This window comes from Molothrus ater, chromosome 9 (genome assembly GCF_012460135.2).
Source record: "Molothrus ater isolate BHLD 08-10-18 breed brown headed cowbird chromosome 9, BPBGC_Mater_1.1, whole genome shotgun sequence".
NCBI classification, from domain to species: Eukaryota; Metazoa; Chordata; class Aves; order Passeriformes; family Icteridae; genus Molothrus; species Molothrus ater.
The window spans coordinates 20,093,466-20,118,745 of NC_050486.2; the positions used below are offsets into that span (position 1 = coordinate 20,093,466).

General features: G+C 47.4%; 1 protein-coding gene across 1 annotated transcript in view; it reads left to right on the top strand.

Annotated features, from left to right (window-relative positions):
* Positions 1 to 25,280, top strand: part of SZT2 (SZT2 subunit of KICSTOR complex) — a 53,047-nt gene that overhangs the window by 3,837 nt on the left and 23,930 nt on the right. The window contains exons 6-33 of the mRNA XM_054515698.1: positions 1,349 to 1,508; positions 1,947 to 2,053; positions 2,217 to 2,427; positions 3,463 to 3,633; positions 8,688 to 8,919; positions 9,578 to 9,707; positions 10,933 to 11,075; positions 11,659 to 11,811; positions 12,147 to 12,261; positions 14,715 to 14,920; positions 15,303 to 15,527; positions 15,962 to 16,040; positions 16,346 to 16,443; positions 16,695 to 16,862; positions 17,345 to 17,460; positions 17,948 to 18,061; positions 18,556 to 18,756; positions 18,878 to 18,990; positions 19,492 to 19,633; positions 20,154 to 20,312; positions 20,962 to 21,166; positions 21,376 to 21,488; positions 21,947 to 22,205; positions 23,540 to 23,705; positions 23,790 to 23,882; positions 24,063 to 24,144; positions 24,277 to 24,558; positions 24,923 to 25,061. Coding sequence (XP_054371673.1) covers positions 1,349 to 1,508; positions 1,947 to 2,053; positions 2,217 to 2,427; positions 3,463 to 3,633; positions 8,688 to 8,919; positions 9,578 to 9,707; positions 10,933 to 11,075; positions 11,659 to 11,811; positions 12,147 to 12,261; positions 14,715 to 14,920; positions 15,303 to 15,527; positions 15,962 to 16,040; positions 16,346 to 16,443; positions 16,695 to 16,862; positions 17,345 to 17,460; positions 17,948 to 18,061; positions 18,556 to 18,756; positions 18,878 to 18,990; positions 19,492 to 19,633; positions 20,154 to 20,312; positions 20,962 to 21,166; positions 21,376 to 21,488; positions 21,947 to 22,205; positions 23,540 to 23,705; positions 23,790 to 23,882; positions 24,063 to 24,144; positions 24,277 to 24,558; positions 24,923 to 25,061 — 4,382 coding nt within the window. The remainder of the gene's footprint in view (positions 1 to 1,348; positions 1,509 to 1,946; positions 2,054 to 2,216; positions 2,428 to 3,462; positions 3,634 to 8,687; positions 8,920 to 9,577; positions 9,708 to 10,932; positions 11,076 to 11,658; positions 11,812 to 12,146; positions 12,262 to 14,714; positions 14,921 to 15,302; positions 15,528 to 15,961; positions 16,041 to 16,345; positions 16,444 to 16,694; positions 16,863 to 17,344; positions 17,461 to 17,947; positions 18,062 to 18,555; positions 18,757 to 18,877; positions 18,991 to 19,491; positions 19,634 to 20,153; positions 20,313 to 20,961; positions 21,167 to 21,375; positions 21,489 to 21,946; positions 22,206 to 23,539; positions 23,706 to 23,789; positions 23,883 to 24,062; positions 24,145 to 24,276; positions 24,559 to 24,922; positions 25,062 to 25,280) is intronic.

The following is a 25,280-nucleotide window of genomic DNA, read 5'->3' on the forward strand; positions in this document are numbered from 1 at the left end:
GCTGAGGTTATTTGGTCCTTAGTCAGCATAAGTTATTAGAGTTCAGGCAAAAAGTAAAAGAAAAAAGGCCCAAAATCATATGACCAAGAGGCTGTTGGTGATGTATTGCAGTTGCATATCTGAAGTACTTGAAATCTCATATTCTAGCTGCAGTTTGTATGTTTCAATGCTAAAACTGCTGGCCCTGAAACAGAAAGTAGATTGCCAGAAGTAAATAACTCAGCTGGTGAGTCCAGATGGTGTTTTTGCAGTGCTTTGTATGCATTCCTGCTTGATGCAATATTTCTCTCATGGTAAACTACCCTGTAACTTCTTCCATGCAAATGGAGGAGAGAGACGCTCTTGCAGGCCAGAGGGACTGGTGAGTCCTGCCACGGGCTGTGGGGTGGAGGTGGGAGGCCCCAGGGGAAGGGCAGGGACTGAAACTTTTTTCACTTTTGAAGTTGCACTTGCTGTATCATTGTTAACAAGTATCTGAATTTCAGGAATCTGGCAAATTAAAGTGATGGACAGTCAATATTTTTTGCTCACAGGCACAAGCTGCTCCCATTTGTGCATAGCAAAAGTTTAGTTAGTTCTAGTTTTATTTTCCCAGCTCCAATCATCTGTAGCTTTGTAGAGGGGTGGCCGTCTCAGCCATTCTGTGCATTAGCAGTAAAAACAAAGCCATGTTTTATTACAGGGTTGAACTGCCAGAGCCTTGTGGGGATTAAGGGACTATGAATACAGTAGGTTTCTCACTGGTGTAATTATACAAATTTCAGGCTTTGCCTAGGGGATATTTTTCATAGAAGGTGCAGAAGCTTACCTGCATTTGTTTATATCAACACTGCATAATGAGAGCCATTTGAGTTAAATGCATAGACACTAGACTTTGTCTTTAGGAGGCTCCTTGCCCCCTCTGCTGCAGAGCTTCACAACTGAGATGCAGCTGCCTCTGCCTCTCCAGTGTTTCTGAGCTGAATATATAGATTAAGTAGATGCTGAATAGCTGCAGCTTCTAAATGACAGGGGGAGAAAGAAGTATTCACATCTCTTTAACTGGAACTGCTTTGCTCCACAGAGGAATTTTAGTGACCCCAAAGTGACCCAAATTTCCCCTTCTATTAGAAATCAGCTTTATATAAAGCTCTGAGCATGCTATCCCTCCACCTTCAAGCAGCCTTGCCCAGCTGCTCTAAGGGGCCCAAGTGACCAGGATTTTACAAGCACCTGGAAGTTAAAGCTACAGATGGAGTCTGCTGCAGTGCTCCAGAGTACCAGACTGAAGGTGTTTGGAAGAGCGAGGAGTTGAGCTGAAATCTGCCCCATGGGGCCTTGTGTTTTGTTTTTTTTTTAACTTTTCCAGGTGGATTTATCCCCCCTGAGCCAAGAGAGCCCTGGTGATGTGCAGGAGTCATCTGGGAGGAAGCCCAGTGTGTCTGTGGTCACTGCTGACGTTGGCCTGGTCAGCATGGTCCGGCAAGGGATCCTGGCCCTGCAGCTGCTGCCCTCCAACTCCAGCGCAGGTTGGCTGCGTCCTCGGGGTTAAGGTTGGCCTGGTTGTTTGTGAAGGGTTGTGTTCCTCCTGCCATAGGATGAGGTTGATTTTATAAGGGCTGGTGTGTGCATGGACCTTTCTGTTAGGGATGAAATTTCAACTGAGGCATTTACTCTGCATTCTGGGGGAAAATTTTTGTGGTGGTGGGAATGGGGAGGATCACACTGTGCCAAGTGCCATGTGTCAGTGTTGGGGAGTCTGTGAGGCAGTACAGCTGTGACTGTTGCTCAGGGCACCCTGGGATGTGAAGAGCTGTGCCCTTTCTGTGTGCTGTGCTGTACCTAATCAGGATGTTTGCCCAGCCTCAGGATTTTCCTTCTAGCCTAAACGTTGCCTGGTAGATTTCCTGGGAGAATGATAGCTGTTTGAGATGGAAGATGGCACTAAGGTGCTGCCTTGTTTACAGGTATTATAATAATTACGGATGGTGTGACCAGTGTCCCCGACGTGGCTGTGTGTGAGACTTTACTGAACCAGCTGCGCAGTGGCACTGTGGCCTGCTCCTTTGTGCAGGTATGTCTGCTGCTACCTGGCAGTGTGGGTACCCCAGGGACAGAGGTGGATTGCTGCTGGTGGCATTCACCTCCAGAGGAGAAGTGGGGGTCCTTATCCAGCTGTCTGCTTTGTTCTCAGCACTGCTGTTCTCTCTCAGGTGTCTCCTTTATCCATCCTATAGGTGGGCGGTGTCTACTCCTATGATTGCAGCTTTGGCCACGTTCCCAATGTGGAACTGATGAAATTCATTGCCATGGCCACTTTTGGTGCTTACCTCTCCACGTGCCCTGAGCTGGATCCCCTGAGTCTGGATCTGAATGTGTATCACAAGGCATTTCTGCTGTACTCCTTTCTGCGTACTGGGGAGTCCCTGAACCCAGAATATTACTGTGGTGAGGAATGTGCATGTTCTTGTTCCAGTAGATGGATGTCTTAGAGCACCTCTCTTTGGGGTCACTCCCCAGGCTTGGTTATGCTGATACTCTCCCTTGTCATGCCTTCTGTGGGCTGTGGGCACAGTGGGTCACACAGCCTCCCCTCTGGGTTCCAGGAGCTGGGTGGACCAGGGGGAAACAAATGTCCCATTTTCCACCATTCCCCTAGCTCAGTAATCTGCAGTTAGGCCCACAGTGTTGGAATGGGGAGGAGGTTGGAAGCTCTTGCTCACCCTTCTGTGCACACTGGCTAGTTCTCAGGTGGGGCTGTTCTGGAGAGCTTGTCCTAACAGGACTTGCAGATGGCGGTTTGGATTGAAAAACTAGACTCCTGAGAACTGTCCCAAATGCCTCTCCTGGTTGTTCTTATTTTGTGACTGTTAGTGACTGAGAGTGTGCCAAGAGAGATTAGTTTAGTTACCAGTAAGACATGGAAACACCTTTTCATGTCCCAGTGATATGCTGGTGCCATCTGCTCTTTCTGTAACTTGGCAGCAGAAGCCACATAAACTGGCAAGTTTGAAGAGAGTTGGCTTGGGACTTGAAAATGTTGAATCTTAAAAAGATCAGCTGTTAGTGGTTTAAGCTCCACATCCTGATACCTTTTAAAAAGCACCTGGGAGCTCAGGGTTTTCCAGGGAAATCAGTAAAGCCCCAAAGCTTGCTGTGTGACTGTTGAAACAGATGTGCAGTTTCTGCCTGTCTAGGCTGAATGTGGAATTCCAGCGCGTGCCTTATCACAAATGCTGTCCGAGAGGAAGCAGTGCCTGACACTGCATCCTGTCCCTTTCCCAGGCCTCTTGGCCACACTAATGAACCTGTTTGCAGTATTGCAGAATCAGGAGTGGGTGTAGGTGGTGCCTGAAGGATGTACTGTTCCTCAGGCGAGCAAGTGTTCCTGGCAGCTTTCATGAAGCTCTTGGGGAGGCCTGTTCCTACAGGATGGGGCTCAGGGGAGCTGCTCCCTCACAAACCCATCTCTGCCTTTTGCAGTGTCCCAGCACAGGCTGTTCAATGAGCACCTGGTGTCTGCAAGCAGCAACCCTGCTCTGGCGATGCGGAGGAAGAAGCACACAGAGAAGGAGGTGCACGCTGACCTCGTCAGCATTGTTTCGGTCCGGCTGCGCGAGGGCTACAGCATCCGGGAGGTCAACATCACCAAAGGTGACTGCTGCCTTGGGGGCTGGACACAGCTAGGGCTCTGTTCTCAGCTGCTGAGAGGAAAGCACTGGGTCTGCCATCTCAGCAGTGATGGTGTTGTGGAGGAAGGAGCCATTTTCCCCAAACTCTGTTTTCATGAATAATTGCCTGATGTAGGTCTGCCCAGTATTGTGCGGTTATGCACTTGCCAGGCTCACCCTCTGGGGAGGGACAGCCAGTGATGCTCTGTATCTTGGAAATTATTCCCCACAGCTGCAGAGAAACTAGTGACAGAATTGGGGTTGCAGAGTTTTTCTGGGATTTCATCTATAGTTCTCCTTTTTTTCATCCCTTTCTATTCTTTGCTAGATGCACTCCAAAATACTAACATGAAGTTGAGCCCTTTGGTACAACAAACTTAATGCCTCCAAACTGCAGTCTTCCAAAAGAAGAAATTGGGCAAAACAAGGATATTGTTAGGTGAAAATGTCAGATCAGTCAGGACCATAACCAGTTCTAGAAGACCATAAAAACTTCCAGTGATCCTGTTCTCTTACCTGACTCACTAGACATGGCACCTGGAGTGTGAGAACTAGCTGCTGACTGGAAACCTTGAGGGGTTTGATTATCCTTACGAGTGCCAGGAAATCCTACCTAAATTTCTATCTCCAGCTGTGACTAGTGATAGTACTTTAACTGAAGGGGAGATGAAAAAATCCCAAAGCAAGCTTATTAGTACTCTAGAATGTGTTTTATATCAGACAATCAGTCTGTGATCTAACTCCAAAACCATTCTAAACTTGCCATGTGATGTTTTCTGTGAATTTACCGTGGTCTGCCTAAAAAACATATAAATCCCTTCTGCCCTGCTCTGGTTGGAAGACTGTCCCAGAGCTTCATTGCTCTTTCTTTAGCTTCCGTTCTAAACTCCCCAAGGCCAAGCTAGACCTGTGTGACTATTATCTTTAATTAACTTTATCCTCCTTCTCTGACTTGCACGAACATATTTAACAACATCTTTCTCCTTGTAACCTACCTTTTGGCAGGTTAATATTAAGCAAGCCAATATTTCACCTTTCTTTTGTAAGGGCAGGCTGTGTTGTTTATTCGGGTTAATAGCTCTTATATTTTTTCCCTTAAGTAGTTTTCTTTTCAGTTTGATCTCACATTTCTCAAAACAGTTGATAAAAGTGTAGTAACTGTGGTTTAATCAATGCCTTGTTCAGCAGTATTAATATTTCCCTGCTTCTGAAGTAAAATACCAAATCTGATAGATGGGGAATTACATGGACTTTCTCCATGATTGTATTGCAGAAATCCCTGAGTCTTTCACACACCTTTTCTTTCAGCTGATGAGTCCTTGGAGGTGTTTTTTGGGTTTTGTTTGTTTAGTAGTCCCTAAATGTGCTGTCCTTCACATGATATTACTCCTAAGTTTATCTTGCTCAGTTCACCTACCTGTTCTCTGTGATGCCTGGCAATTTCAGTTCATTTGCCTTGATGCATCTTACAAACTGAATGGATCTAAATCACCTCTTTTGGGGGGAAGATTGCTAGCAATCATATTAGGTGGGATAATTCCTAAAGTTTGTCTTACATGAATCTCTAGTTTCTTGTTTCAAGAATTTTCTATTAAAAGTAATTCTTGTTTCAAGAATTTTCTGCTAAATTTTCCAGGTGAGACAACTGTTCTAGTAAGGTCTGCAGGTTGTTTTCACTAATGTAGGTGAGGCATGAGATTACTTCCCTTAAATCCAGGCAGATGAGATCCATTGCATTCTCCTTGGTTAAGAGTGTCTGTGAAACAGTGTGACAAGTCCATTCCTGTCCTCAATGTCTTTTATTCTTCTGTGCACAAGTTCACTTACAGCTTGAACAGTGCTGGATAAAAAGCCTTTCTCTTTAATCTGGCAGCAATACTGCAGTGCTTTTGGTGGCTGTGTAGTCCTATATAGAAGTGCTGGAAGAGCATTCACCAGGTATGAATCATTCAAAAAGCAGTCAGACAAGTTCATGTTGTATCTTTTTGTACAAAGGTATAGCTACAACCTCTGGGTCAGGATATTGTAAAGCAGTGAATTCCTGCACTCTGGAGGAATGTATTAGAAATATCACCACATGTTACAATTCTCCCTGCATTTTCCTCCAGGTATTTGCCTGCTGGTTTTTACTCCTTGGAATGCTAAATGGATTGGTCTCCCATTTTTACAAGAGCAGAGAGCAGAAGAGCAGCTGCTGGATCAGAGTGACCTTCTGTGGTGAATAACTATGGGCAGGTGTACAGGGAGGAGTAAGAGCAAGATAAACACACATGATAATAATCTCCATTCTCCTTTACTTTTTTTCTTCCTTTGAAGCCAGAAATAATTTCTGTGTATTTTTTTAGGAGAAATTTAAAAATGAAATGTCAGAGGTTTCAAAAACATGGAGTGTATTCCTATGAAGCCTTCAGACTAGTAGCAGATAATGTTACTTAATACTTGGGAAAGGCTAAATGCTCTAGGGAGTTGGTGAAAAATTTGCTGAACTAACAGGTTAAAGTAGAGTTGAGAAATTATTCAAGACATTTAGACATTCAGCACTGCCTTTGCTTAGGAAAAGCATGTTTGGCTAATCAGGGTTCTCTGAGCCATTCTACAGAGAAGTGTATAACAAAGAACAGTTAATTAACCTGGATTGCCAAAACTTGCCAATTAAAGGCTGTTAAGGAGTCAGCTGGCTGTGAAGCAAGAGGAAAAAAGTGCAGCTGTGGACTTTGACACTATCAGTTTTCTCCTTCACTTTACCAAAACCAAAACAGAATAAAAAGCTAGCTTTGTGCTCAGAGTTGCCTGGAGAGGTTGTTTGTGATATTTATAAGTACTCTGGTTACCCTCACTGTTTGGTTTTTAAATATTTAGGTATTTAGGAGGCAGCTTGGTTATTTAGGACTGCAGAAGTGCATGTGAAGGGAAAAGGATTGGAAGGTATTGAAGGGAAAGAAGCTTCCGGGTCATGGTGTGTAATGGAGCCCAGTTCTTTTACTTTCTGGAACATTGTCGGGGGATCTCCCTCTGTAACAAAAAAAAAAATTCTCACTGACCATTTTGTGTTGAGAGCAGCCTGGAGGACAGTTTTCAAAACATAATCTTCCTCTGTGAATCAGTCCAGCACCAAAACTGGCTGGGCACTAGCTGAGCAGTGAGAATGTCCTCCTGATTCCTGTCACTAGAGAATAGCCAAAGTGAGCTTTCTGAAAAAATCAGAGCTGGAGGTTGTGAAGGAAATCAAAGTAGAAAAAAATTTTTTGCTATTAACTCAGGAACCAGAAAGATATTGCTTTGCAGTAAAAAAAAGCTAAAGATTAATCTAGATGTTACTTCAAACTAAGTAAATATTTTGCCTGTGTTTTTATTTTTGCTTGTGTGGGATCACAGGAGTGAAGCCAGGATGACTAATGGAAACAGAAGTGGAAGTAGGAAATATTTTCATTTATGATCTAAGCAAAAATGTGGGAATTTACTTATCATGTTTGCTATTGATGAAGTAAAAAGGCTTTATTATGAGAACCAAAATATTGTGCAGAAAGCAATGGATGAGCCCTGAAGCAGTAAGAGCGAGGTGACAGTATGAAATAAAAGGAGATGAATCTATAAATTCTTGTTTAGCCTCTCTGATAAACAAGACAATCTTCATAGGAACAACAGATGGTGCAGTCCTGGCAAGTGCATTTGTGGTAACACAAACCATCCATTGTAGAAAATATTACTGACTTTAAATAAAATCCTACTAATCCCCCAGATTAAGTACAGGTAAAATACAGTATACACTTCTGATCATCTTTGTTCAAGAAAGGTGAATTCTTAGGGTGCAGGAAGGTCTGGGTGTGTTAAGGGGAATGAATGTTCTGCCACAGTAACAGCTGAAACTGGGTACGGATTTCTTAGTACTGCACACTCCTTGTCAATGTTATGGAAATGAAGTTTCTCAGAATAAAAATAATCTAATCAAAAGAACAACCAAGCATGAATTTGGCATGTACTCTGGAAGGTTTCTTCTAAACATCGATGGGGAAGAGTACTTGGAGGGTGCCTCCCTGCAGGGACCATGAGAGCAAAAAGATGTCTTTAAAGTGGAGCTCAATCAGCCCGTGAAGGGGATGGCATGATGTGCCTATGACAGCAGCAAATGCAGCTCTGCAGGAAACAGAGCATCCAGGCTGATGATCTGTTCAGAAGGTTTCCAGCACATCCAATCACTTATCACAAAACCCTGCAAGTCTGGCAAACTATAGAGCAGGCTGGACATAGAATAGATGATCGAGCAGTTGAAATCACAGCGTGGTCATGTGTTTCCCTGGGATGTTTCAGTACAAATACACATGCACAGTCAGCAGGAGTGGGATAGTTCTCTGCTCTTTTGGCTCAGTGAGGCCTGCTGTCAGGTGTTTCTGTTAATCTTGTTAGATAGGCTCACTTAAAGGAAAAGGTAAAAATGTACAGTTTGAAGAATAGGTGAATATTCCTCTTGACATCTTAGCTTTAGGAAGAGAAGATAAACATGGTGAGAAGCTTTGAAGATTGAAATTCTAGATTGCATGAAATACAGTCTGTGTAGGATGAATAGAGATTAATTCAAGAATTAGGCCTCATCTTCCAGGTTGTTTGTGATCTGTGTCCATCAGATACCTGTGTTTCTGTGATGGGATGGATTAACTCTGCAGTGTGGATGACAAAACTTTATAGTTGAATGGCCCTGCTCATCTGTGCAAAAAACCAGTTTTCTTGGAAACAAAGATGATACTGTGAAGAAGAGAGCCCATTGCAAATGTCAGCACCTCCTCTGAGTTTCTGTTACCTTCTCTAGTGTAGGTAGTGCATGTACACTTCAAGAATTGCAAACTCTTCATCAAGCGCTTCAGTGCAAGCAAAGCCTCCCTCAGAGGAGAGAGAGTGACCAGCTAAAGCAAACAGTTGTTAGATTGCTTTGTTCCCCTCAGCAATCAAACAATCTCATGGTACTCATAAATTCCTGGTGAGAAATAATGCTCAGATGTGTACGGAACAAGCACCTGAACTTTCTCTTCTGCTTCCATACAGGTGGGTCTCAGCTGGAGGTGAAACTAGTGCTGCTTTGGAAGCATAACATGAGGATTGAGTACTTAGCTGTGACACCCTGGCCCCTGGACCCATCAAAACGCAGCACTTGGGTGGAAGTGACCATGGAGGGAAGCTATGACATTTTGCATGACATCAGCTGCACCATGAGGAAGCCCATCACCAGTCTGTACCGCACCACAGTCATCCGGCGCTTCTGGAACACCCTGCAGAGGTGAGCTGCACCATGCCCAGCAGTTTCCAGTGCCATCAAATAATTCCTTCCTTGGCATGCTAGGATGAGGATTTTGCAGGTGGCTATCCCAATCCAGGGTTCAAAAGGAATGTGCTCTGAGGAAGGGGCATGACTCATGACTGATTACAAGCTTGCTGTCTAGCCAAGGAAAAGATTCAATTGGTCTGTGATCTAGTTTGTAAGAATGCTTCAGGGTAATGGTATTGCTGCTCCTGGATCTGGATCCTGGGATGCAAACCTTGCCTCTGACTGCCATCCCATGGAGGTCATGTGTTCTTATAGCACACCCGTGCAGCTGTGCTGCATGGTCACACTGGGAGCAGCAAACAGTCACACGTGTCTCTGGGACTGAAGTGCTTGTAGGTCACAACTGTTTCCTGGCCAGGGTGACTGTTACTCCCAGCTATCCAGCAGATTCCTCTTCTAGCACTTCATTTCCAGCTCTGATCATCCTCTGTATGGATGAGGCTTCCACACAGGAGCCCCTTTAGCACATGGAATCACAGCATTCCCTATAAAGCTCTGTTGATGTAGATGGGCTCCCAGGACAGAGTGTTGTGTGTGCAAGCCCTGTGCTGACTGGGGCAGCAAGGGGGAGAGCATGGGCTTTTGTGGCTAACTGCCTCTTCTTTTCCAGCATCAACCAAACAGATCAGATGTTGGTACATCTGCAGTCTTTTGACACAGTCCCAGAACATTTTACCATTCCTGAGAGCACCAAGAATGGGGTGCCCCTCTTCTACATCCCCCCAGGCTCCACCACTCCGGTATGTTCCCTCTCTCTCTGTTTAACATGAGACAGGTTGTCTCCCCTGCCTATTCTTGTACTCAGGGCTTCATCTCTTGCTTATCTTGTCTTCATCTTATCCTGCTCAGTCAGAGAGTTCAGGTGTGCTGCAGTGAATATCCCATGCCATACATTTCCCTCTCTGAGACATCACCCTATGTCTTGATTGTTGCAGCTACACCTCTAAGCCCAACAGCAAGTCTCCTAAGTGTGCAGTGAAACCTTCTCCTGCAGTGCTGTGGTGTGTGAGACTGATGGGAAGGCTGACACATTTGCTTTTGCTGTGCCTTTTCAGTGGATACCCCATAGGCATGGAGTTGCTGCTGGCTGTGCAGCCAGTGCCCTGGAGATGTAGCTCAGTACTGTCAGGTGGAGATGCAGGATGTGCTGAATAGTTGTTTAATAGGCTCATTGCTCTGAGCACTCATGTGGAAGGTGCAAGAGAGATACTTGTCATCTGCACAGCAGAAACTAAACAAAATATGAGCTAATAGTTTCCACTGCAAAATTCAAACTCACTGAAACTCACTAAGCAGAAGAGCCAGCATATTATCTGTTCCCTGCTACCAGTGTCCTTGGCATAGATGGAAGAGGACTAGGAGATCTTAAAGCTAGGAGAGCTTTACCTTCAGAGAACTATCCCTTTTATTTTATTGTCTAAGTTCTTTTTTATGTTTGCCTAGTCTATTTTCCTGATATAGGGCTATGTATCCCACAGTATATCTGGAACATCCCATCTTATGGGTAACCACCACTGGATTCTATGTCAGCAGAGTTGCTATAGTTGGTGGAATCAATGTCACCATATAAACCTATCAGAGTTGCCCAATGCCACCCATTCTGGCACCCTATTTGCCTGAGGACTTTCAGATGAGTAATCTCAGTGTTTAATTACTTTGCTGACACAAGCCATATATCCCCCTCTCAATCAGAAGGCACACCATTACATATGCTATCTTTTTCATGGTTGATTTACTTGATGCTAAGTAGTTAAATTCCTAATTAACTTGACATTTCAGGAGCCTAATTTATTTTTGCTTATGCTGTACTGCCTGTTTCAATGTGAGCACACTTACTCTGTTCAGAGGAAATTACCCAAAGCCAGAGATGTGACCTTAGTCTGCAACAGCTCAGCTGCTGGAGAAATTCTTGCTCTCTCTGGGTGGAGAACTTTTGTGCTGAATATTGTCCCATAATTTTCTCAGGTATTATCTCTGCAGCACAGTGGGTCTGACTCAAGCCATTCCCAGTTTGCCTCCTACTGGAAGCCCATCCTTTCCATGGATGCCAACTTCTGGCAGAGGTGGCTGCACATGCATCGTATAGTCGTCCTTCTGGAGCATGACACGTATGTAATGGGCAAGGGTGAGCTGTGTGCTCACTGTGGGCCAGCCTGGGAAAGCAGGGTGTCCAGGACTTGTAGCAGGTGCCTATGGCCCAGGGAAGGGTCTCACTAGTGGGGCCTGATGGATGCTAATGGTTTGTTTATCTGAGAGGGGCAGTAGGTTGGGAAGTCATCTTTGATTGGAACAATAAATTGTGTCTCAAGTCCCTCTTGGGTTTTGATTTCTCAATTGCAGGGTGTATGGGGCCATTCATTTGGGAGCTAACCCACAGTTTGCTGCTTTCCCAAAAGCATTGCTTTTCTGAGGCTGGTCCTAGTTGCAGAGTAATGTGAATAATAGCCACATATTTCATAGAGGGAGATAGGATACAAGGGATGTGCTCTCTGCAGTGTGGAAATTCCAGTGCACTCAGAAGTGTGACTCTCCTCAGTGCTTGATTAGGAGAGGTGCTTATTCATTGGCTGCCATGGAGGAAAAAAGGCTGACAGACCAGTCAGAGTAGGATGGATGTAGCAAAGCCTCTGTGGGTTTTGGGGGAAGGAGAGATACTGCAGCTCTGAAATGACTCTGTGTCCCACGCTGCAGGCCTGTGCCCAAGCACCTGCACACACCGGGCAACAACGGGCGCTACAGCACCATCCAGTGCCGCATCTCGCACTCGGCGCTCACCTCCCTGCTGCGCGACTGGAGCAGCTTCGTGCTCGTGGAGGGCTACTCCTACGTCAAGCTGATCCACGGGTGAGTGCTCTGAGGCAGTGCTGTGTGGGGAGCTGGGCCTGTGGCCAGACCAAGGAGCTGGTTAGACCAGTATGTGGCTATGGGCCTGAAGCAGGATGACAGCTAGACAAGGGGGTATGAAATCCTGCAGTTTCTGAGCTGTTCCATTGTGTTCGGGTGCAGCCTGGAGGGAGAGGGAAGCCAGCTGAGGGGCTTCTGCATGCTGGAGCTGATATGTGTTACTGTGAGGTTGTGTGGGCTTGTTGGGCTCTGTGGAGCAGACCTCTGCTTGGTCTGCCATGTCAGAGCAGCAAGATCCATGACATTTCAGCCTTGTCCTAATCCCTCCTCCCTAGGTCTGAGGATCTTACCCCTTCCTCGTTCTATGTGGTACGAATCATCTCCAAGGCTCCTTGCATGGTTCTCCGGCTGGGCTTCCCCATTGGCACACCTGCACAGGCCAGGAACAAGGTGAGAGCTGCCTGTCTGCTTCATGGGGTGGGGGCAGAGCAAGAAGTTCTGAATGTGGAAATGATGGGTAGATCTCAGGCAACACTGTAGGTAGCTACCCTCTAATAATAGAGCCATGTTAAGGCTTAGATGGGTTTGAATCTACTGTAACAGAAAGGGTCATTTGGGACAAACTTTGTTTGTTAAGTCTATGAAAGAGCTAAACCCAAAGACTCGAAGATCAATAGAATGGTTGGTCACGTGGATGTTTTTCCCACTGCTTAATTCAGTTGTGGGGCTTGAAATGACTAAGAGGTTATCTAGTCTATCTTCTGACCAAAGCACAATCAATACCATCTGTAAAGAACAGCAGATACTTGTCTGACTCATCTGCAAAGACCTCTGTGCATGTTCCCTGGGCTATCTCTTCCAGTACATGTATATTGAATCTATTGGGCAGGGAGGAAGTGACTGGTTAAAATGCAAACAATGCCCCACATAAGCAGTACAGGGAGAGAAAAAAAATGAGTACCTAGGAAATGTTTTCAGGATAAAAGTCTGTCAGATAGACTTTAATAACTTTTTGTATCAAAATAAATGAGCTGCCCTAGTCAGATGCAAAAGGTGGAGTTACTGTGTGAACTCATTCCCCAGTTATAATGGCTGAGACAAATCTAAGTGTTCCTAGGTAAAGCATGACAAAGATACCCTGCTATTAAACTGTGTGAACTTTTTAATATAAACAAGAGGTTTATCATTAAATCTAGATCTTTTATCTTCATGAAAGAAATCTTTGGTTTGTCTAGCTTAGCTTTAGTGTTAGAGACTAGTCTGAGGAGAAGCTAACAAACATGGGAAGGGCCATCTCTTTCTGAGATAATGAACCCAGATAATGCTAAATGTTCTGGCACTCTGGCAGATCTGCTCTTTCATGACTTTAGGGAATCCAGGACTTGGGCACTGGTTGCTGGGTCAACATGTGGGCTTGGTAATGCCAAGTGACAGGTTTTTTTGAAGGAGTTCCCTCTGGCAGGTGCAAATGAAGAAAGTATGAGACAGGCACCATACCCTGCAGCTGTGGGCAAGCTCCAGGTCATTGCAGCAGGAACTATATGTAGATCATAAATTGTATCAGCCATAATATTTTTTTTTGCCTGCTATAGAGCTGATTAACTACTCAGTGTGGAGGATGGCAGTAGAACTTAGCCTGCTTTGTTTAAGGGAAAGGGGATTTTGTGCTGAGCAGTTCAAATTTCCAGTGCTGAAGGAAAGCACCTCATACAGTCGACTTTCAGAAAGCTTTTTGGTGAGACTTTGCATAGGGCATGACTGTAGAACTGTAGGAATGGGATGTCATAAAGCAAACTGCCTTGGGGAACAAAGCAGAAGCTGTTTGTGATTTTCCCAATCTTTTTTCTAGTCAAAGGGTAGGGAACTCATTTGCAGAAAGGTAACATGAGCTGAGGAAATGTGCAGGTGGCACAAAGCTATTTCAACCTCGGTGCTTTGGTGACACCTAAGCAGCACAGTGGTGGCTGGAAGCCAGTATGGATGGCTGCAAAACAGTGGGATTTGGGAGCTTAAGCACCATTAGTGATTCTGTGATATCAATATGAAACCATGAAGGGGACCCAAGTGGCAGCACAGTGCAGGAAAGAGCTCTTGTTTAACATTTGGGTTTGGGGACATTCCTTTCCTTGAAAAAGACATAGTAATGATGAGAAAAGTTACTGAAATAGTTAGTGTTGAGGAAGATGGAGATCTGCTGTTCTTCTGTTTAACTAAAATGGTAATAAAAATTGAAAAAAGTTGAACAAAGATCATGAAAAGAAACCTAACTATAGAAATTTCAAAGAAAACACTGGGCTATTGTGGGAATCAGATGCTGGTGTGGGTTGAACTATATTCAGAGCTACTAAAAGCTTAAAAGAGTAATCAGGAAGTGATTGTGAAAGTATCTTGGAAAAAAATAACCTAAAAAATAGCTCAGGCTCCTGAAACCTTTTGCCATAGCGGTTTGACAAATGAATGTGGTAGTGGGGGAATATGTAAGACAGAGCCAGTGCTGTTCCCACAGCTGATATGGACTAGTTTACATTTACTGTAGGTGTTGAGGAGAGGAGGAGGGAAGAATGAGGGTGCATGCTTGGACTGCATCTGTGGAGGAGCTGGCATGCAGTTAATTTGTTCTTAATCTGAGTTTTGGAAGGCAACTTCTTCAGCCTTGAAGTAGTCTCTGGGGGTTTTTTAATCTTCCTTTTGCTTTTAAAAATACTTTAAATAGGGACCAGGGAGCCTTGTGTCATCTTGATCTTGGTCTTGCTAGTGCCTCAGAAGTAAAACTACCTTTAATTCCTGCTCTTCAAGGAGTGTTTTGTTCCTTCTGGTCAAGCTCTTGTTTTAGACACTTATTTTGAGTAGTTTATGTTCCAGACAAAGTTGGTCATGTTTACCTTTTGCTTTTGCCATGACAGATAGTGGAAGAGTTACGGGACCGAATCTTGCAGCTGCGCTTTCCCCACAGGGTCCAGAGCAAGGAGGCAACTCCAAAAGCAAAGAGGAAAATGTTGGGCAGTAGTTCTCCCTCCAAGTCCCCACCTGTGGCTGGGGCCCAGTCAGCCCTCTCAGACAGACCCTGCCTTGTTGTGCTGCACAAACCATTGGAGAAGCTGCTGATCAGGTAGGGATGGAGTACCAGGCTGTCACCTTGCCCTGTGAAGGGGAAAGGAGGAAGATCTGTGGTTGGTGCTGTCAGTTGTAGAATGAGAGTGCTGTGAATAGAACTGGTGCTTGTTGGGATGGGTTTGTGTTGCATGGCTGTAAGCTGCAGCAGGGATTCTTGGTGGACAGGCAGATTTATCACTCCTAATGAAATACAGTGTGGAAGTAATTTAGGTACTGCTCTCTGAGCAGGATCCTGTGCTGGGCCAGCGACGTTTTCCTGCTGGAAGACTCTGTCCTGGGCCCAACAAGTGGGTTGTGAATCCAGACAGCTCTGACCCTAAACAAAAAAAAAAAAGATTTTTTCCATGTCAGCATGTTACACTTCTGCCCTCTCCTAGGTATGAGAAGCTGCCTTCTGACTATCGAGCCCCCTTCATCCTGAACCTGGAGCATCCCCCCGTGTCTGGTCCCCTCACCATGGTGGCCAGTCGCACCGCCTCCTCCACCCTGGCTTCCCTGTCCCGCTACTTCTACCACCAGCGCTGGATCTGGAGTGTCCAGTCAGGGCTGGCACCCGCTGTGCCCATCACTGCTGTGGCCCAGCTCCTTTCCACACTCACAGAGTAAGTTGCACACCTGACAGGGGTCCTCTCTCCAAGCTAGTCCTGGGGATACAGGGAAAGCAAAGTCAACCTTGCTTATTACTTTTATGAGGCCTTATAATAGGTAAAGCTGCTGTGCAGAAGGTTTTGGTCCTGTATGCAGCTTCTAGAGCCACTTGGGTCAGTGCTTTACCCAGTTCTGCGGCTGTAATTGGAGAAAATGAGAGAAAATGTCCTGGAAAACATGCAAAAGGCAAGAGGTGTCACTGTACCTGGTGTGTGCTGATCTTCACGCAGGCTGTTCTGGCAGTGTCATATCTCCCCCATTCTCTGTGTGCAGCTCCCTGTCTTGAGAAGGACAGTGTTTTGGGGTGAAGGGTACAGTCATTCTTGCATTTAAAGCTTGCAGTATGGGTGGAGAAGTCCTACAGGTCTGACTTCCTCTCTGTTGCAAGGGTTCGTCTGTCAGAGGGTTTCCACTTTGCATCCAGTGGGGATGGCATTATCAACATGGTGCTGGAGCTGCCCATGCAGGTGAGCCTGGCTGCTGTCCTCATTGCTGCTCCTGGGGTGGATTCACCTGTGGTAGATTTATCATCTGCTTCTAGCACACACCCTTGACACGTACAGGGAGAAAGTAAATCCACTTGTGGGTTGGGCATTTTTCTGCCTTCATCTGCATTTAGAGAGCTGCTTTGTGGTAGGGGCGTGCTGTGCTGGAGGAGTTCTTGGGGTTGGGACAGGCTTCCTCTTTCCACCCCTGCTAGTGGGAGCTGTGTGATGGGGCTGTGCTGTGTAAGGGGGTACTGGCTAGGGCTCATGCAGTGTCTCCCCTCCAGATTGATGGCTCAAGTGAGAGCAGCAGTGACAGGGAGAAGCACACCTGTGTCGTCCAATACATCCTCTTCCCACCCCACTCTACCTCCACCAAGGACAGGTGAGGCTGCTCTTCTGCTCCCAGGGGGGGTTGGCAGTGGAGTCACAGCTCGAGACTTTTGCAGTCAGTGTGGAAAGGAGGGAGACCTCCACCATCTGGTACAGATAACCAGTTGTCATTGATCACCAGGTTGCTGGGGCTTTGCCTGCCACTCTTGGTTCCTGTAGTTGGTCTCACAGCTCTGAGAGAAACTACAGTGGACTGCTGGCTCTGTGCCACCTCACAGGACTTTCCTTTTGACTTCCCTCCAGCTTTTCCACAGATGATGACAATGATACAGAAGTAGAGGCCATTGAAGTGGACACAGAACTGAACTTGGTCACTGAGTGCTGGGTAGAGCCACAGAGTGGCCATGTCCACAGTACTGCTGAGAACTGGAAGCACCTCCATGGCTTGCCCTACCAGAAAATACCTAAAGCAGGTGAGTGCCTGAAAGGGGAGGGGCATGGGCTCTTTTGTGCAGGGAGAAGGGTTCAGTGTAAGTGCAGCACAAAACTGCAGGTAAATACTGAGGGCCAGAAGAGATGGGAATGCTGGTCACAGAAGAGTCTGAGATTTCTGAAAGAGGAACTGGCCACTGGCCATAAAAGGTTTCTTGATTGCAGTGCAGTGGATGCAATGCTGCTTTGGGATAGCGAAATTATTTTGTGAAAAGTCATTCCATTGGAGGAGGAGAGTAAGCTGGACCAGAGCAGGGACTGCAGGTAGTGCTACCAGCACTCCTCTGAGCAAGGTGAAAACAGGCTAAGGGGCTGGTGGAGAAAGAGGGAGCAATGAGTGAGAATAGGGCAGCTCAGGAAACAGGATTATAGGTGTTCCTTCTCCTTGCTTTTAGATTCTTTTCTTCTGCATTTGTGGGTAATAATTCTGCTGCATAAACTAAGCCTTAACTCTTACTGCAGCTCTATCCCCGGGACCTTGCGTGCATCACCACCATGCTGACCTTTGAGTACATCAGCCAACTGTGCCAGAACAAGGAGTGGGTCTGCCCTCCCTCAGACACCAAAGCTGCTGAAGGTGAGTCCACCATCTGTGCCCTAGCAAGCTTGATGGAGCAAAGAAGAAGCTAGGTTTTGAATGTCTCAGGACCCACAGAAGGTAGAAGAGGTATTTTGACAACTTTGTAGACTTTGATGGCTGTGGGTCACTTTTCTGCACTTATGCTAAGTTGGCAGAGAAATGGCTTCAGCCTGGGAAGGCCAAAAAAGCACTGAGGCTTTCTGCCTAGGCTGGAGAGGTGACAAGGTGACCTTGCTTGAGCAGGGGGGTTGGTCCAGGTGACCTTTCCAACATCAACCATTCTGTAATTGTGTGAGAGGAGCTGACTTCAGGAGCAGGTGGAAGATGAGCTCATCTCTTCACTGTTAGGCCTGGTGTGCCTGGGCAAGTGGTTTTATAGAAGTCATAAAGGATATTAAGGAGGAGCTCCTCTGTTCTCAGTTTCAAGTCATACTTCCTAGAGCAGTTTGTGGAATGCTGGTGGTCCTGTTCATCTCTGTTGCAGATCCAGACATGGGGCCTGGTTTTCGAGTGCATGAGATCCCATTCCAGTTCAACCTCATGAAGCTCTTGCCCAGGTGCCAGCAGGTGGAAATGTTCTTTCTAATGCTAACAAAAGGTAGGTGCCCCTTCACCACCTGCCTCCCCTCGTCCTCCCTCCATGGCTATGGACAGCCTGCTCCACCTGCTTGTCTCCCTGGGCAGCAGCATGTGAGCACTGCCATGCTTCTTTTAGTAGCTCAGTGCTGTTCTTCCCAGCTCTGCAGCCCCAGGGCTGTCCAGCTATATTGCTGCCTTTTCCTGGGATGGTAATTTGTAAGAGCTGCTTTTGAAATCATTAAACCTAGATAGTAGCTTTGTGGTGATGGCTCTTGTGTGTACCCCCAGCATCTCCACAACAGTTAGAGTAGCAGGGTGGGTGAGTGCAGGGTAACTAATGATGCCAAAACTCCAGGGCCTCCTCAACACTATCCAAGTCAGTCTTGCAGAGGTGCTGGGGAAATTCCTGGCTATGTGGAAGCGTTGTTTTGCAAAGGGCTGTCTCCTGGGATTGTGGGCAGGTGGTGGCTATGGAGATGCTGTCTCTGAAGCTGCCATGGTTCTGTTTTGAAGCAGAGAATGAGGAGGTGACTAAGGACTCTTCGTTTGTGCCCAATGAAATGCTACTAAACCTCTTCCATGGCTGCCTTCAGCATGACCTCAGTGACAGGGAGATCCCCATGGCCGATGCTGATCATGTGGCTTTCATGGAGCAGGTTCTGCAACGGGATCGTGATGGCCATCAACCCCCCTTCACCCTCCCTGTCATCAGAGGTAAGGACCAGGAGTGTGGCAGTAGTGACACCAGCAGCAGTGAGGTTTTTCAGGAGCCTTGCTTTCAAGTCTCATCCTCAGCTGGGGTGTCTCACATTGGTTTCTCTGTGCTCCATTTCAGAAGAAACCCTAAAAGCTTCTGGGACCCTGGAGCAGCAGGATGCTTCTGCATCCTATCATCTTGTTGGCAGCAATGGCACCAGGGATATGACTGGCTCCACAAGTACTCTGCAGGTACTGCTGTGCTGCTGTCCTTCTCCTGAGCCCCCTCAGAAACCAAGGCAGTAGCTGATAAAGAGCAGGAGAGTTAAAAGGGCTGAGAAAGGCTGAAAGGCAGCTGGTCTTGCCCACTTTTGGCAGCAGTTTAGGCTGCATCCTGGGGCTGAAGTCAAGCAGGAATCTAGAAGGTGTGTGGATAGTTGCATTCACTCTGGGCCAAGCCTGTTACAGCAGCACTGGTACTGTGCTGCAGGTTGTTCTGAAACCATGGGCACTCACTGCCTAGAGTCAGAATCGGCCCCAGCACAGCTGGCTAAGCATCTCCTGACTGTTGTGCTGTACTTCCTGCTGCTCCCAGCATGGTGACTGCTAGAGTCAGGCTGCTCTGAGAATCTGCAGAGGTGGCCAGGGTGGTTTCAGTGCTGTGCCAGCCAGCAGGCCTGGAAGAACTTGCTCTGTGTGCTTGCTACCTGCCTCATATGCCATAAGTTTATCCAACTTCTGCTCTTCCACCAGAGCCTTGGCAACACAGAGCTGCCTGAGGATGATGTGACACTGAGTGACACGCTGGGGCCCTTTCCCCCTCAGTGGCGATGTTATGCCAAGCTGGTCAACCCGCAGCATGTGTTCCTGACCTTCCTGCCAGCCACCTTCTCAGGTGAGGGGGTCTGTTGTGGGGAGCAAGAGGAGGCAGCAGTCCTACACACCTGCTCGGGGAAACAGAAAAGCCAGAATCAGCTCCTGTAGGTTGGAGAGAAAATTGAATAGCAGAGTTCATGCACAATCTTTTTGCATCACTTGGCCAGGAATAGAATAGTGCCAAGTGTTGAATGTCCTGCTTTTCTCTCAGCATGTGGTGCTGCCCACATAGGGTTTTCAGGTGGGGGATGTGGTGTTGAGTTGTTTGCTAGCTATAGCCATTTGGATTATTTTCCCAGTGGGGTTGTTAAGGAATGGATTAAGGAGATTGCTAATGGGATGGTCTGGGAGAGTCCCTGCTTCTGGGCATTGGCACTGGTCTGGCTTTCACTGAGCCACTGGTGAAGGCTACTAGGCTCAGGTGAAGCTGCTTCTACACACAAAAAGGTAGCAGGAAATCTGCTCTCTTGGGAATGTAGATTGAGAGGTTAAGCTGTTCTCACTGGACAAAGGATGATTTTTATTTCTTTTTCCTCCAGATGTACAGAAGCTGATGGCTTGTGGGTTGGACAAATCTCCAAAAGATGAGAGTCGATCTGGAGAAGATACCATGGGATCTGTCTGTGCAGAGCGAGTCAGAGCTGAAGAGGGGGATGCTGCAGTGCCATTGCCAACCCTCAGCATAACACCAGCTCATGGTACTGACAGCACCTTGTTAAAGTATCGGTATCCTTGCTATTCTTGAGCATACTGTTGAGCAGATTAAAGCAGGAGGAGTAGCAGGCTGCTGCAGCCTGTCAGCTCCTGCCTGGCAGTAAGCAGAGTTGAGACAGGAGGCATAGTGATGTTCATGGGGGCATGAAGGAGTGTAATGCAAGTTGGGTGCCCATGGCCTAAGGTTGATTCCTTGTGGGCAAGAAGGTTGCAGGCAAGATAGAAGCTACTAGGAATGGCAGTAGTGGGCTGCACTGGAAAGTCAGTGACTCTCATTTCATGATCCAGACTGGCACTGTCAGCAGCACATTGTCTTAGGGAGAAGGGCACAGGTCTCGAGGTGTATGGGATTAGATTGCACAGCCCCTAGGGCAGATCAGACATGCTCACAGTGATGATGAAGGGTTGTGCTGCTGCAGGAGGTAGTGGTGGTGGTGGTGAGCAGTCATGGCTGTAAAGGGGATCAAGGTGGCCAAAGCACAGAGCTGAGTGGTTGGGTGCTGGGTGAGGATGAGTGGTGAGAAGCTTGAAAAACCAGTATCTAACTGTGGTGCTTCTGTGGGAGCTGTGATGTCTCAGGCCAAGAACTAGGAACCATCAGAGGCCTTTATCTTAGAACTGTCACTTTTGCAGAAGTGAGCCAGGACCCTGGGGAGCAGAGTGGCCCCTCCCGGAGAGATGTGCACATCTCCTTCTGCCGGCAGAACTCGCAGTCTGAGCTGGCCGAGAGCCGCCGCTTCCGCTGCCCCATTTACATCTACAGCTGCTCCCTGGAGCTGCTGCGAGAGCAGCTCGTCAGCCCGCGGGCACAGCGCCCTCCTCGGGACATCTTTTTCAGGTAATGCCCACCATACTTGTACCTAGACAGAAAACAGAGGAGTTTCCTTGGCAAGGGGCTGGTTCTAGCCCTGTCTTCTTGGCTTGGCCTCTCTGCCTTATAGCAGCCACTGCCTGTGCATGCCCTAGGCTCTGCTTCACTGGCACCAGAGCCATTTACAGTTTAAAATGTGCTTCACTGGTGCTAAAGGCTGTGGTTCCTCTTTCCAGGTCCCAGTCTCTGGAGCGTCCTCCAACTGCTGCCTGGCTAGACCACAAGCACAAGGAGTTGGTGACTTACTGCACTCTGCTGCAGGAGCACTCCCACCAGTGCTATGTGAAAGGTGAGCAGTAGCACAGTGGTACCTGTGATGGGGTTGGGCTTGGACCCTGGCTCTTCTTCTAAGAAAGCAATGTCTCACCCTCCTTTGATCTTACTCCAAGCAAAGGGAGGAGCTGTGGGACTGATGTACCGCTGGGAGGGATTTAAGATGCTTCTGCATGCCTATGGGCCTTGCAGAGGCTGTTCTCAGAACTGTGGAGTGCTGTGAAGGAGCATCCCTTCTTTGATGCCTTCCTCTCACCTTCAGGGTGACAGATGCTGTGGGCACTCGGGTGTCACCCAAGCCAGGCTAACACATAGCATAGGTGCCCTGGCTGCCTCCTGTCTCCAGCACCAGCACTGACTCCAGCTCTCTGCTGGGACTTGGTGAAGATCCATCCATATGTGGCCACTGCCTGACTCCCACAGCCTCACATCCTTGGGCTGTGAGGGGTGCTCAAGCACTGTGTTTATCTCTAGGGCTGTTCAAGAGCCTTCAGCAGTCACACAGCATCAGCTCCCAGGACCTGCTTACTGCCATGGACTACTGTGAGGAGCTGCTCCAAGAGATTGACATCACCAACTTCCTGCTGACAGTGTGCAGCCACGTCCGCTCGTTCCGAGAGAGCCACCAGCATTTCCACAGACACTCCAAGGCAGCCAGCTTCCAAGTGGGCAGCATGGAGCAGGAGGAGGAGCAGAGCTCTAGGGAACGAGGTGTCTTGGTCTCTGAGTCAAGGTAGGGACCCACCTCAGTCTTCCTTCTCTTCTTAGAATCGTGCCAGGACAAATCTTTTTTCAAGCAACTTCTAGTGCCTGCTAGAAGGAATGCTGTAGGGCAGAGCCACACAGAGGAGCAGACACTTACAGTGAGATACCCACCTGGTATGGTGTCCACCAGGACCCTCTATTTTTTACAGTCTCTGATGACATCCATCCTTTCTCTGATAGTCTTGGCTCATTGCTGTCCCATCTGGCCTGAGCTGGAGGGCAGTTTGTCTGCAAGCCTGCAAGACTTGTTTCTGGAGAAATTATGCATCTCCTGCTGCTGTTTGACTCATTTGAGTTTGCTGTTGACTCTGGTGTAAATGACAGCTTTGTTATCCTTTTCTAATGAATAAAGTGTCTCTTATTAAAATTAAAACTCTTGGAAAAAAATGCACAAGGGAAACACCAAGGCAGAATTGAAATATGCTAATCTTCTGTCCTGTTCCTTAGGGTATTTATGAGGTTTCTGTCTCCTCTGAAGGCTTAAGGGAGAAAGAAATGCTGTGCCTTAGTGTCTGTCAAAGAAACAGACAGTTTCTTTATGTGAATTCACTAGCATTTGTTGGGGATATCCAGTGCTATGTCATCTTATACTGTGAATCATTGAGGTGAGACTGTGATTTTGAAGAATTTTCAGTGTTTAAAAAGTAAGGTGACTTCAAGTGCTACTTTCCCCCAAAAAAACGGTGGCAACATTTTTTGTTGCTGTTGTTTATAGGATATTATGAATCACCTATCTGAATGCAAGTTGCATAAACTTTTACTGAAGAATGTACAGCTTGCAACACATTGCACCCAGATCTGCCACCTGTATCACTAATTTGAGTACCAGGGGAGTGCTTTGACCAGTCAACATCCTACTCCCCAGGTTGCTTTTCCTGAGTTTTAGGGACTAATTCTGTCATGGAACTGCTGAGTGAGCATGGGCCTGAGCTTTGCTGCCCAGACCCTGGGGTGCTGACATGGTGGTACTTGCTGTGAGGAGCCCTGGACTGGCTACTGGTAGTTCAGGTTGCTGCAGGCCTGTCTCTGTAGTTAGTCTGTGTCTCTGTTTCCCAGGCAGGGTGTGTGTGTGGTGTACAGACATGGCAATATGATCAGCATGGTGAAACTACCTCAGGCCTGGCTTCAGACAGCAGCTGGGCACATGGGTGGCTGCTGGGCTGTGGAGTTGTGGGTGTTCAGATTGTGTTGACACACATGAGGTTTGGGGAGCTGGGAGGTGGGATACTGGCAGGATGGAGAACATGTAAAACTTGTCTTGTTTCTCAATCTGCCTGTCTGACCTGTCCACAATCCTGTCAGTGCTGAAATGGAAGACTACAGTGAGCAGGACTCCCATAACATTGCCAGCCCCACAGAGGAGCCAAAGAGCAGTGTGGGCACCAGCTGCTGTTCGGAATTTCCCCTCTCACTGCTGGAAATTGGACAGCCCTGCCAGGCACACCCAGACTTGCATAAAATTATCCAGGTGAGGAATGTGCAAGCTTGATCTGGCTTCAACAGGAGTGTGTAGAGTAGGATGTCTGCTTCATACTTGGGATTTCTCTTCTAGGAAAAATTCCTGGAAATTGGAAGTTTACATTTCAAGCCAGTGCCATCAAATCCTCACTATTTCTTCTACTGCCCACCATCAGCCAAGAAAGAGGTAGGTATGGGGCTGTCCTGGAGGTACCTGGTCCTTATGGAGTAGCTTTTCTTGGTGTCAAATATGGATTTGAGGCTGGCAGGCCCATGGGTGGACTTAGTCCCTGGAGCTCCCATCAGCAACCTGATGATGTATTGCCTGACATGATTCTAGTATGTGCCCTTTCTTTCTCCATCTCAGGAAGAGGCATCTCGGGATCAGACAGACAGGAAAGGCAGCGAGGACATGGAGGGATCAGAGGCAGAAATGGCAGCTGAAGAAGGTAAAAGTTTTCCAAGACAGGTTTGCTCTGCCTTGGAAAAGAAAACGTCTGTCCATGTGGTGATGCCTTTCAGAGCTAGGTGTGTCTGGTCGGGTCTCTGGAGGTTTGCTGACAGGGAACCTGTACCAACAGGAGCAGTGTCTGGATGCTGCATTGCCACAGAGAGTGACCCAGAGCTGGAGGTGGAGTACCGTGAGAAGCTGGAGCATGAGTTCCCAGACACAGATTCCCTCTCAGACTCCAACACAGTGAACCAGGATGATGACTCCTTCAGTGTGCTGGGAGGGGACTCGCTCAATGAGCAGGAGTTCCTGGAGCAGGAGATGCCCCCGCTCTTTGTGCACCTGACCTGCTCAGTGAAGCTGCGTAGCCAGCACAGCTCCATGCCTGTGCAGTCCCTGCCAACCTGTCTAGGTAAGAACAAGTCTTGCTGGGGGGTTAAATGGCAATAGGGCTTCTGTCAGGTCCCTGCTGGGTGAGCAGCTCCTGGAACAAACACGCTGTGTGTTAAACAGCAATCTCCCTAGACCAGCCTTCACTGTAAACCCCCAGGGTTTGCCATCATCAGACAAGGGCTTTTTCACCAGGTCTCCCACTTGCTGTGGGATTGGTCATGGAAGGTTGAAAGGATCATGGAAGATGATGGTGGCCTTCTTGAGCCTGTCCAGGTGTGTGTGACAGCCACCTCTTGCAGTCTCTGTACTTGCCACCACGCTGGGTATGTGTGCAAGCAGAGATGTTGGTTGCTTGAGTCCCTTGGTTTATGATCTCTCCTCAGGGGAAGTTCTGGGCTGCCTGGAAAGCTGCCAGGGCTTGAACACCATTGACTTGGGGGATCTCTGTGTGACCCTGGACATCTTTGTGTTGACACTGCCCCTGGAGATAGAAGTTGTGAACACAGACATCCTTCACAACAGGTAGGTGGAAAGAGGCCCAGTCACCCACGCTCTGCCTGCCCTAGCCAGACAGTCATTCTTGGCTCATCTCCATGTACTGAGACTTACGATTCTTCTTCTCACAAAGCCTGTCACAGCCTTAAGAATACTCAAATATTTCCTAGATAGGCTCACCTTCCCTAGAGATCCCTTTTCGCTCTCTGTGTCTGTTTATCCTCTCTGGCTCCAACTCTCAGGCTA